The 12,699-nt window shown below is 57.5% G+C and overlaps 1 protein-coding gene across 3 annotated transcripts in view; it reads right to left on the reverse strand.

Moving 5' to 3' along the window:
- Positions 1 to 6,858: 6,858 nt before the first annotated feature.
- Positions 6,859 to 12,699, reverse strand: part of PAX7 (paired box 7) — a 143,329-nt gene continuing 137,488 nt past the window's right edge. For all 3 annotated transcript variants that reach the window (XM_071449072.1, XM_071449070.1, XM_071449071.1), the window contains one exon: positions 6,859 to 6,974. In XM_071449072.1, the coding sequence (XP_071305173.1) occupies positions 6,859 to 6,974 (116 nt within the window). The remainder of the gene's footprint in view (positions 6,975 to 12,699) is intronic.

A 12,699-nucleotide genomic window follows, 5' to 3' on the forward strand; every position in this document is an offset into this window, starting at 1 on the left:
CACAATTGGTGTTTCCCACTCCACAATTGGTGTTTCCCATCCCACATCTGGTGTTTCCAATTCCACATTTGATGGTTCCCATCACACAGTTGATGTTTCCCACCCCACAATTGGTGTTTCCCATCCTGCATTTGGTGTTTCCCATCCCACATCTGGTGTTTCCAATCCCACTTTTGATGTTTCCCATCCCACAGTTGGTGTTTCCCATCCCACAGTTGATGTTTCCAATTCCACATTTGGTGTTTCCCATCCCGTATTTGATGTTTCCCACCCCACAGTTGGCATTTCCCATGCCACAGTTGGTGTTTCCCTTCCCACATCTGGTATTTCCAATCCCACACTTGATATTTCCCAACCCAGTTGATGTTCCCCACCCCACAGTTGATGTTCCCACCCCACATTTGATGTTCCCCACTCCACAATTGATGTTTCCCATCCCAGGGTGACCCTTCCGAGGTGGGACAGCCCCAAATGCCCCCAGGGCCGCTCGTGTCCGCTGCACCTGCAGCGCCCGGCTGGAGATCAGCTCCTGTTCCTGGGATCCAGAGCCTCTCAGGGCTCGCTCCTGACCCCAGGGCTTTGTTCCCAAGGTCTGTTCCCAGCCCTGTACCCCCTCTGCACTTTGGGAATATTTTTCTGCTTTTTGCCCTCGGTGTTTACCAGGAGCCAGGTGCCTGCGGTGCTCGGAATCGATGGATAAAGGCTCGGCTGTGCTGAGGGCAGGCCGGGGAATCATCCCCACCCCACGCGGAGCCACGGTGCAATTCAAGGTTTTATTTATTTGCCCGGCTTCTCCACCTTGCTGGGAACCAGAGCCGGGTTTTGCCAGGTTTTAGAGGGAAAACAGCTGGAATTTGCCTTCTTTATGCGTTAGATATCCCCGAGGCTCTCCCCCCTCTCTCTGCTATGCAAACAAGCCAAAGCCACTTGGACTCAAGTTTTTTTTTCTTTTTTTTTCCTTTTTTTTTCTTTTTTTTTAATGTATAACAGTTATGCCTGAGTTACAGAAAGACACCTACAGGCAGCAGGTAGTTAAAGCAAAACCAGTTTCTCTTCCTACTAAATCTACTCCATATAGCTGAATAAATTATGGTGCGGTTCCGTATTTACACACCCGGCGCGCGCCCACGCGCCCACGGCCCGGAGCGGGTGGGATGAGGAGAACACAGAAGCGAGGATCCCGCAGGGATGGGGACAGGGGACACCCCACAGCCTGGGGGGACACGCGGGCACCGGCAAGGGCGGGTTAGAAGCGTTAAATACACAAAGGAGCCAAAGGAGCCAAAGGAGCCAAAGGAGCCGATCTGCCACGCTGGCCAGGCCCGGTCCGGCCGTGCTGGGGCAGGACAGGGATGGTGGGGCCAAAGGAGCCCCTCGGGGTCATTGCTGTGCCCCAGGGGGGAGCAGGGGTCACCGGCAGCCCTGGGAGAGCGGTGGAGCTGGGAGAGCATCCCTGGGTGTGGCCAGCTCTGGCTGTGGCCACCTCTGCTGCGTCCATCTCTGGAATGTGTCCATCCTTGATGTGTTCATCTCTGGAATGTGTCCACCTCTGGCTTGTGTCCATCTCTGCTGTGTCCATCCTTGATGAGTCCATCTCTGCTGTGGCCATCGCTGGAGTGTGTCCATCTCTGGAATGTCTCAATCTTTGGCCGTGTCAATCTCTGGCCATGTCCATCTCTAACGTGTCCATCTCTGGCCATGTCCCTTGGTCACTGTCGCTCTGGTTTTTGGGTGAATTTTGGTCCCCCAGAGTCAGCAGCAGCTGAGGATCCACTTGGTCGCTGCTGGATGGCCCCAGGTGGCCACAGCCAGGTTCCTTCTGTCCAGCTCTCCAGGCTTGGTCCCTGTTGGTGGCCACAGGTGGCCGCAGCCAGGTTTCTGTTGTCCGGCTCTGTCCAGCTCTCCAGGTTTGGTCCCCATTGGTGGCCCCAGGTAACTACAGCCAGGTTCCTGCTGTCCAGCTCTCCAGTCTCAGTCCCTGTTGGTGGCTGCAGGTGGCCACAGCCAGGTTTCTGTTGTCTCGCTCTCCAGGCTTGGTCCCTGTTGGTGGCCGCAGCTGGCCACAGCCAGGTTCCTGCTGTTCAGCTCTCCAGGCTTGGTCCCTGTTGGTGGCCCCAGGTAACTACAGCCAGGTTCCTGCTGTCCAGTTCTCCAGTCTCAGTCCCTGTTGGTGGCCCCAGGTGGCCCCAGGTGGCCCGAGCCAGGTTCCTGCTGTCCCACTGTTCACTGTCCTGTCCCAGCTCCAGGCCCTCCCCTGCCGTGTCCCCTCCCCGTCCCTCCCACCCCCCGAGTTTGTCTCTCATCAGCAGAGCTGAGGTTGGCAATCCATGAAACAAAACTGAACCAACAGAACAAAACCAAAAGTTACTTTTGACTTTCATACATGAACAAAAGGAAGAAACAAAACAAAACAAAAAGAAAAAAAAAAAAAACAACCCCAAGCCCGAAATCAACCCCATCCCACCCCGAAGATTCTGGAATGTCTTTTGAAAACACACAATAGGCAAATTTCTACAGTTCATCCCCCCATCCCCTTTTTTCCTTATTTTTAATTTTTTTTACATTTTTCTTTTTTTTCTGTCTTTTTTTTTTTAACTAGCACGGCACTCACTGTGGGATTTTTTTTTTTCTTAGTATATAAAAAAAAAGGTCAACTTTCTATAAACATACAGCACATGACCAAATTTCCCAACTAAATGTACAAAGTGCGACCACGAGGGGAAGGTCAGAGAAGAGCTATTTCGTTCCTCTAGGAATTCTATTTACAGCAGTGCCCAGCTGCCCACGCACGTTCTGGGGAAGGGGATTGGCAGGGAGGTTTCTGCGGTGCTCCCTCTTTTGAATTTCGGGGTTTTTTTGGGGTCCTGCCCTCGGATGAGGTGGCCAGGCCCGGCTGTCCATGGGTGAGGAGACAGAGGAGGGAAGAGCAGGAGCAGCAGCCAAGGGATTCCCTGGAATGGTGGAGCCTTTCCTTGCGGCTGGGCAGGCAGCGAGGAGGGCGCTGGGCCGGGAATTCCAGCGACACGGGGGAGGGATTGGCACAGGATGGAATTGGGATTGGCACAGGATGGAATTGGGATTGGTACGGCATGGAATTCCAGTGGCACACAGCAGAGATCGGCACAGGATGGAATTCCAGCAGCAAGGAGCAGGGATTAGCAAGGGATGGAATTCCATCACTGAGGAAGAGGGATAGGCATGGGATGGAATTGGGATCAGCATGGGATGGAATTGGGATTGGCACAGGATGGAATTGCAGCAGCAAGGATGAGGGATCGGCACAGGATGGAATTGGGATCAGCATGGGATGGAATTCCAGCAGTGAGGAGGAGGGATTGGGATGGAATGGAATTGGGATTGGCACAGGACAGAATTCCAGCGGCAAAGAAGAGGGATTGGCATGGAATGGAATTGGGATTGGCACGGGATAGAATTCCAGTGCCAAAGAGGAGGAGGGATCGGCACAGGATAGAATTGGGATCAGCACAGGATAGAATTCCAGCGGCAAAGAGGAGGGGGCAGGTGGGAAGGTGCTCCCAGCTGAGGATGGTCAGAAATGTTGTTAAATATCAGGAAATCTCCTGTTTTAGCACTTGCTGTGAGTGGTGCCGAGAGAAATTCCAGCAGGTGCTTCCATCGCTGCCTGGAGTCGCCCCGATCCCTTCGGGGCTCCTGCTGGGAATGACATTTCAGCCAGGCCTGGAATTCCACAGGGGTTTTGCTTCCTCCAGAGCTCTGAAGTGCAAACACCACCAACAGCAGAGGCTTTGCTGCTCCCCGAGATCTCCGGAGCAGAGCAGGGAGAGGCCTTGGGGTCACCCGAGCAGTCCAGGGTGCGGGGGCTCCTCTGTCCCCTCTGGGAATCGTGTCCCCTCCGTGTCCCTTCGGCCTCGCTGGCTGCCCCAGGAGAGGAGGTGGGAATGGAATTGCTCCCAAACTCTGTGATCCAGGGAATGTTTGGGCTCCGTGTGTGACACGAGGATTTCTGAAGCAGTGAGCCTCTGGGTTCAGGAGTCACCTGGGCGCAGCTCCTGCATGAGAGAGGTGCAGGAAAATCCCTCTGGGAATGTGGAGCCAGCTCTGCCGGAGGCGGGAAGCAAAGCTGATGGGAGCCATGTGTGGCTGCGCTGGGACGCTGGAATCCAGGACAGGAGAGCTGGTCCAGATGGCTGCAGGGACAGTGGGACAGTGGCCTGGTGGCTTGTGGTGAATGGGGAGGGGGCCAGGCAGGGAGAGCCCAGGGAGATGTTCCAGCTGCCAGAACATTCCAGCTGCTTCAGGAAGGCCGGGAGAGGGGAGAACCAGGGAAGCCTCCTACAGCAACGTGGAGTGGCCACGGGGCCCCTCAGTGCACAAAGGCAGAAAATTGCTGTGAAAGCAGAGATCTGAGGGGTTCAGGGCATCACAAACCCCGACAGCCCACAGGGGACACCAAACTCTGCCTGGGAGGGACACAATTCTGCCCGTAGGGGACACCAGCTCTCACCATAGGGGACACAACTCTGCCCATGGGGGATGCAAATTCTGCCTGTGGGGGACACTGAACTCTGCCCATGGGGACACCAAACTCTGCCTGTGGGGTCACAACTCTGCTCGTGGGGGACACCAAACTCTGCCCATGGGGACACCAAACTCTGCCTGTGGGGTCACAACTCTGCTCATGGGGGACACCAAACTCTGCCCGTGGCCACCACACCTCTCACACCTCAGCTCCCTCATCCCGGGCCAGCTGTCCTGACCCTCTCCAGGCCAAATCTCCTGACCCTGCATGGGGAGGTGAGGGGTGACCTCTGCCTCACTGGGAATGCTCAGGGATCCCCAAGGGGCTCACCCCAGCCAAAAGGGAAATGTGGCACCCACAGGAGGGCAGCTCAGACAGGAGGAGACACAAAGGCAGGAGAGGAGAAAAGTGGGGGGAGAAATCCAAGGAACAGGATCTGGCTTAGAGTGGGGGAGAGTGAGAAAGGGGCTCCAGCAGCAGAAGAAGGGACTGTGGGACTGGGCTGGGGATGGATGGATGGATGGATGGATGGATGATGGATGGATGATGGATGGATGGATGGATGGATGGATGGATGGATGGATGGTGGATGGAGGGATGGATGGATGGATGGATGGATGATGGATGGATGGAGGGATGGATGGATGGATGATGGATGGATGGAGGGATGGATGGTGGATGGAGGGATGGATGGATGGATGGATGGTGGATGGATGGATGATGGATGGATGGATGGATGGATGGATGGATGGATGATGGATGGATGATGGATGGATGGATGGATGGATGGATGGATGATGGATGGATGGAGGGATGGATGGTGGATGGAGGGATGGATGGATGGATGGATGGTGGATGGATGGATGATGGATGGATGGATGGATGGATGGATGGATGATGGATGATGGATGGATGGATGGAGGGATGGATGGATGGATGGATGGATGGTGGATGGATGGATGATGGATGGATGGATGGATGGATGGATGGATGATGGATGATGGATGGATGGATGGATGGATGGATGGTGGATGGATGGATGATGGATGGATGGATGGATGGATGGATGGATGATGGATGATGGATGGATGGATGGATGGATGGTGGATGGATGGATGGATGGATGGATGGATGGATGATGGATGGATGGATGGATGGATGGATGGATGGATGGATGATGGATGATGGATGGATGGATGGAGGGATGGATGGAGCAAAACTTTCTCCCGGCAATGCCTCAGGAAGACGAATCCCATCCCTGCAGTGTGGAGGGGGCAGCTGGGAGCCCCTTCCTGTCCTGGCTGCTGCAGAAACCCCTCAGCTCCTCTGTCCTGGCTCCACATCCTGGGCAGGGCAGCACCTCCAGGCCCAGCTCCGTTCCCTTCCAGGCCACTCCCATGGCAGAACCCGGCTCTGCTCAGCGCGTTCCTGGCCCTGCCCTCTCGTCTTTGCTCCTGTGGCCAGCTCAGGGCCAGCAGGGACACCAGGAGCCCTGCCCCGTGTCCCCAGGGTGTGTTGGCAGCCCATCCTCGTGCCAGGCCAGCGCTGTCCCCGCTGTCACTGCTCTGCTGCTGTGGCCTGGTGGTGGCACTCGGCTCTGGATTGTCCCTCAGAGGAGCAGTGAGTGTCACCTGTGCCCTTCCTCTCCACTCCTCCTGCAGCCGTTTCTGTTTTCCAAAGGTCCCAGGCTGCCTGGAATTCCACCCCAGCCCTGCTCAGCAGTGATCTGGGAAGCCACCGGTGAGAACGGAGGGTAGGCTGGGCTGGGGAAATTTGCTGTCCCTTGAATAAATGTTTTTCTGCTTTCATTTGTCTTTGCAGTTTGTTTGTTTGTTTGTTTGTTTGTTTGTTTTTTAAACAAGTCCTTATTTTTTGGTCCATAGGTCTTCCGTGGTCCCAATTTACATCACCCTTAATGCTCAGCTGGGTTATTCCTTCCTATACAACATTCACCAAATTTACAGCAATGGAAAGAAAAGGAACCAAAATGAAAGTTTTTCTTTTCCTTTACAAAGAAAAAAAACCCCAAAGCGCTCATTTGGCTTCGACTATGCCAGCTACCTAGGGAATGGAAAGTCCTGGAGTGTGGGAATGTCGTGGCCAGGGGCTTTGGAGGGAGGGCTGGATTGAGGCTGATAAATGCACCCAGCCCGTGGTCTCTGGCCACAGGAGGAGTCAGGCCCAGAGGCTGGACCTGCCTCTGGAATGTTCCGGAGGAGCTGGATCCTGGGAGAGCTCCCCCTGTTTCCCATCTCCTCGGCAGCTGGGGTGGAACGGGCAGGGAGGATCCCTGGGGCAGCCGGCGTCTCCAGAGGTGCCTGGCCTGGGGCTCTCCAGGGCTCCCTGGCCTGGGGCTCTCAGTAGGCCTGGCCCGTCTCCACCGGCAGCAGCCCCAGCACGGCCGAGTGCTCGCCCAGCTTCATGCGGCGCTGCGTGGACAGGCTGACGTTCTTGGCCAGGTAATCCACGGCGGCTGCGGGGGAAAGGGACAGTGAGGACACGGGGGACACGCAGTGAGCCGGCTTTCAGCCCTGCAGGGCAGCACCAGGGACCTCCTGATCTTCTGGGAAGGGCTCAGAGCTGGGATGGGGCTGTCACAAAGAGCAGGGACCTCCTGCTCTCCCAGGAAGGGTCAGAACTGGGCTGGGGCTGTCACACAGAGCAGGGACCTCCTGCTCTCCCAGGAAGGGCTCAGAACTAGGATGGAGTGTCACAAACACCAGGGACTTCCTGCACTTCTGGGAAGGGCTCAGAGCTGGGATGGGGCTGTCAGGAGGAGGACAGGTCCTGCAGGGCAGCAGGGACAGCCCAGCACTGTCACACACACCAGGGACCTCCTGCTCTCCTGGGAAGGGTCAGAGCTGGGATGGGGCTGCCAGGAGCAGCAGGGCAGCAGGGACAGCCCAGCACTGTCACACACACCAGGGACCTCCTGCTCTCCCGGCAAGGGTTCAGAGCCAAGCTGCAACTGCCAGGAGCTGCTGTGGGGCTCAGCACAGCCGAGGGGAGGCCCTCGACTCTCTCCACAAACACCTGAAAGGAGCGAAAATTCCGCATGGGAAAGGGGCGTTCTGAAGGAGCTGCCCGGAGGTTTGGGATAAACCTTCCAGGCTGCCGCTCCGGGTGATGCTGCTGGATGCGATTCCAGAGGTTTCGCTGGAGGCTGCCCAGCCCTGGGCTCGCACCTGCCTCGCCCGCTGCTGCGAGCCCTGCCCGCCTCCCTCCATCCCACCGAAACCTCTTCCCTCGCTTCCATCTGGGAAGGGAGAGCAGCCCCGGCCCCGAGGGGACGGCAGGTCCCGACTGGCCCGGGGTGAGGGGACAGGGCTGGCACAGGACGGTGACACTGCTCATTAGCCGGGCTTCAGTCAAAGTCCCCCTCCGCGCCTCTAATGGCCCCAATTAGATTAATCAGGAGCTGGCAGGAGCTGCCCGATCGCTGCCAATGAGTAAACAAATCTCAGCCATCAACGTCCTGTCAGCGGCGGGCCCCAGAGGAGCCCCTTCCACGCACCAATCCTGATTAGACTTGGCAGATCCATTAGAATTCCCTTCACGCTCCCGCGTTCCATCACCGGCATCATTAACGCGGCCCCGGCCTCTGGGAGCGGCGGATCCGCCGGCCCCGCTCCCCTCCGGGAGGGATGGAGCGGTTCTGGAGCGGGACAGACCCGGGATAACCCAGTGGGAGTAATCCCGGGATAACCCAGTGGGAGCGGGACAGACCGGGGATAACCCAGCGGGAGTAATCCCGGGATAACACAGCGGGAGCGGGACAGACCCGAGATAACCCACCGGGAGCGGGAGAGACCCGGGATAATCCACCGGGAGCGATCCGGGATAACCCAGCGGGAGCGGGAGGGATCCGGGATAACCCAGCAGGAGCGATCCCGGGATAACCCACCGGGAGGGATCCGGGATAACCCAGCGGGAGAGATCCGGGATAACCCAGCGGGAGCGGGAGCGATCGGGGATAACCCAGCGGGAGAGATCCCGGGATAACCCAGCGGGAGGGATCCCGGGATAACCCAGCGGGACCGATCCGGGATAACCCAGCGGGAGCAATCCGGGATAACCCAGCGGGAGAGACCCGGGATAACCCAGCGGGAGAGACCCGGGATAACCCAGCGGGAGCGATCCCGGGATAACCCAGCGGGAGTGATCCGGGATAACCCAGCGGGAGCGATCCCGGGATAACCCAGCGGGACCGATCCGGGATAACCCAGCGGGAGCGGGACCGATCCGGGATAACCCAGCGGGACCGATCCGGGATAACCCAGCGGGAGCGGGACCGATCCGGGATAACCCAGCGGGACCGATCCGGGATAACCCAGCAGGAGTGATCCCGGGATAACCCACCGGGACCGATCCGGGATAACCCAGCGGGAGCAGCAGCACACCCGGGGGTTTGGGTGCGCCCCCTCCGCCTTCCACGGGCTCCCTCCCCCAGCTCCCATCCAGAGCTTTCGCGGATGTTTCAGGGGTTTCGCCGCTCCGGTGTGCGGTGGTGGCTCTGTCCCCGGTGTCACCCGCGCTGGGTGGCCCTGGGGGAAGGAGGGGGGCGAGCAGGTGGAGCCCACAAAATCCTGGAATGGTCAGGGAGGCTGGAAAAGCCCCCTGAGATCATCGAGTCCAGACCTCAGCCCAGCACTGCCCGTCCCCAAACGCCGTCTCCGGGCACTGGATCCATTTTTGGGGACAATCCCACGGACGGCATCTCCCTGGGCAGCCCATGCCGTGCCTGAGCCCCTTTCCGTGCAGGAATTTCCCCCAAAATCCAACCTGAGCCTCCCTCGGTGCTGTTTGAGGCCATTTCCTTTTGTCCAGCCCCGTCCCCTGCGAGCCGAGCCCGACAGGCTGGGAATTGGATGGCGATCCCAATCTCCCAAAAAACCCCAAACATTCCTTGCTGCGCCGGTGGGAAGAACCCAGAGGCACCAGGGGATGCCAGGTCAGAAATCAGGGATGGGGTTTGTTGGTTTAACGGGGCAGAAGCCAAAATAAACCCAGAAATTTATGGAAGGTGATTGTTTGTTTAAGTGAGAGGGAGAGTGAGGCTGGGTTTGTTTGTGTAAAACTGGGAATAAGGAGAAGTGGGAGGAGAGGGATTCTCCAATTCCCAAATCCTGGAGTTATCCTGTCACACAGAGCCTGCTCCAAGCCCATAACCCCCATTCCTATAATATAATTTATATTAATTGATATAATTTATATAATCTATATTATATAATATATATCCTATAATAATTTTATATAATATGTAATATATAGTATAGAATAGATAATAGATAATATACAATATACAATATATAATATATAATATATCATTTATAATTGATATTTATAATTTATAATTTATAATATATAGTATACATAACATCAATAATTTAATATAATATATTATATATTGTATTTTATATATACTATTATACTATACCATTTATATTAATTATATACAATTAATTACATAATATTATATACGCCATGACATTATATATAATCCAAATTATATTTTGTGATATGCAATTAATATATTTTAGCACCTAAAAATAGTTTTTGATGCTCTTGTGCCGCACCAGAGAAGGAAGGAGCACCTGATCTGAATAAATGACCCCGCGGGGTCACCTCACGCCGACGGGCGTTAAAACAGAATTTGAAGGGAAGTGAAGAACCTAAAAAAGGAGGAGGAATCGGAATTATCTGCAAAGCACAAGAGGCACCGGGAAAGGGAGGAAAAAATGTTATTCCAAGGTCAACTGCACGTGAGGGGCTGCTCCGGGCAGCGCTAATTACCGAGAGCTCGTCACCAACAGGGGTGACAGAAACGGGCACGGGGGGCCGGGGAACGACACAAACCGTGCGAGCAAAAATTCCTGCAGCGAAGCCACACAAACCCTCCTTTCTCCTTCCCCCTCTCGGCCGAACGCAGCTCGCCCCCTTATTTTATTTTTTACACACACGGGTGTGACTAACGCCTCGCCCAAGGGAATCTTTATTGGAAATACATGGTATCGGAATTTGTTTAAGATTTTTATCAATAGCACGTGTGTCCAGCCCCGCATCCAGAAGCGAGGGGAAGGTCGAGGGGTCACAGATCAAACTCCCGACAAACAAAAAGAGGAGGGGCGGGGGGGCCGCTATTGATCCCGTCTGCCGCCACAGCCGGTTCTCATTGAGGCCGCGCGTTAAGGACATTAAAGGGCTGTGACAGAGCGGGGCCGGAGCCGCGGCCGAGGGAGGAAAGGTCACCGAGGACACGCTGCGGGCAGCCCGCAGGAAGAGGATGCACCTTTAACCCTCGCGGCTCAGCGGCGCTGCCAGCGCCCCGCGGCCGCCACAACGCGGCAGGTGACAACGGCCCGGCCGCGGGGCTGTGCCTGTCACCCTGCCGGGGTGTGCCTGTCACCCTGCCGGGGTGTCCCTGTCACCTTGTGCCTGTCACCCTGCCGGGCTGTGCCTGTCACCCTGCCGGGGTGTCCCTGTCACCTTGTGCCCGTCACCCTGCCGGGGTGTGCCTGTCACCCGGATGGGCTGTGCCCGTCACCCTGCCGGGGTGTGCCTGTCACCCTGCCGGGGTGTCCCTGTCACCTTGTGCCTGTCACCCTGCCGGGCTGTGCCTGTCACCCTGCCGGGCTGTGCCTGTCACCTTGTGCCTGTCACCCTTCCGGGGTGTGCCTGTCACCGTGTGCCTGTCACCCGGCTGGGGTGTCCCTGTCACCTTGTGCCTGTCACCCGGCTGGGGTGTGCCTGTCACCCTGCCGGGCTGTGCCTGTCACCGTGTGCCTGTCACCCTTCCGGGGTGTGCCTGTCACCGTGTGCCTGTCACCCGGCTGGGCTGTGCCTGTCACCCTGCTGGGCTGTGCCTGTCACCGTGTGCCCGTCACCCTGCCGGGGTGTGCCCGTCACCCTGCCGGGCTGTGCCTGTCACCTTGTGCCTGTCACCCTGCCGGGGTGTGCCTGTCACCCTGCTGGGGTGTGCCTGTCACCTTGTGCCCATCACCCTGCCGGGGTGTGCCTGTCACCGTGTGCCTGTCACCCTGCCGGGGTGTGCCTGTCACCCTGCTGGGGTGTCCCTGTCACCTTGTGCCCGTCACCCTGCCAGGGTGTCCCTGTCACCTTGTGCCTGTCACCCTGCTGGGCTGTGCCTGTCACCCTGCTCAAGTGTGCCTGTCACCGTGTGCCCGTCACCTGGATGGGCTGTGCCCGTCACAGTGTGCCTGTCACCCTGCCGGGGTGTGCCCGTCACCCTCCGGGCTGTGCCTGTCACCGTGTGCTTGTCACCCTGCTGGGGTGTGCCCATCACCTTGTGCCCGTCACCCTGCCAGGGTGTGCCCGTCACCCTGCTGGGCTGTGCCTGTCACCCGGCTGGGCTGTGCCCGTCACCCGGCTGGGCTGTGCCCGTCACCCTGCCGGGGTGTGCCTGTCACCTCCTGCCAGACTGTCCTTGTCACCAAGTCAGGCTGTGCCTGTCACCCAGATGGGCTGTGCCTGTCACCCTGCCGGGGTGTGCCTGTCACCTGGCTAAGCAGTCCCTGCCACCCAACCAGGCTGTTCTTGTCACCCGGTCAGGCTGTCCCTGTCACCCTGCTGGGGTGTCCCTTTCACCTGGCTGGGGTGTCCCTGTCACCCAGCCAGACTGTGCCTGTCACCTCTTGCCAGGCTGTCCCTGTCACCCAAAAGGGACAACACCCCCCCCGACCAGGCTGTTCCTGTCACCCAGCTAGGACAGCAGCCTCTGACTGGGGTGTCCCTGTCACCTCCAGCCAGGCTGTCCCTGTCACCCAGTGGGGACAGCACCACCGTGACCAGGCTGTTCCTGTCACTCCTGACTGGGCTGTTCCTGTCACCCAGCCAGAGCAGCATCCCCTGGCCAGGCTGTTTCTGTCACCCAGCAGGGACAACACCCAGGCCACGCTGTGCCTGTCCCAGGGCAGCTCAGGGTTCCCAGCCCAGCTGTCCCACGGCCCCAGCCCTGGTGACAAACGCGTTCTGCAGGAAGAGCTCCCAGCCCCGGCCTGGGGAGGGCAGGGCAGGCTCAGCTCAGCTCAGCTCGGCTTTACAAAGCCCAGCTTTCCCCCGGCTGAGCAGGATGAGCCAGTCCCGGTGGTTTTGGGGAAGGAGAAGGCACTGGGAGCTGCCCTTTACTGACAGAAAACTTCACCTACAACATTTCCCTGCAGCTTTTGATTCACCCGCGA

This window comes from Agelaius tricolor, unplaced genomic scaffold (genome assembly GCF_023055355.1).
Source record: "Agelaius tricolor isolate 1412-34295 unplaced genomic scaffold, bAgeTri1.0.p SCAF_28, whole genome shotgun sequence".
NCBI lineage: Eukaryota > Metazoa > Chordata > Aves > Passeriformes > Icteridae > Agelaius > Agelaius tricolor.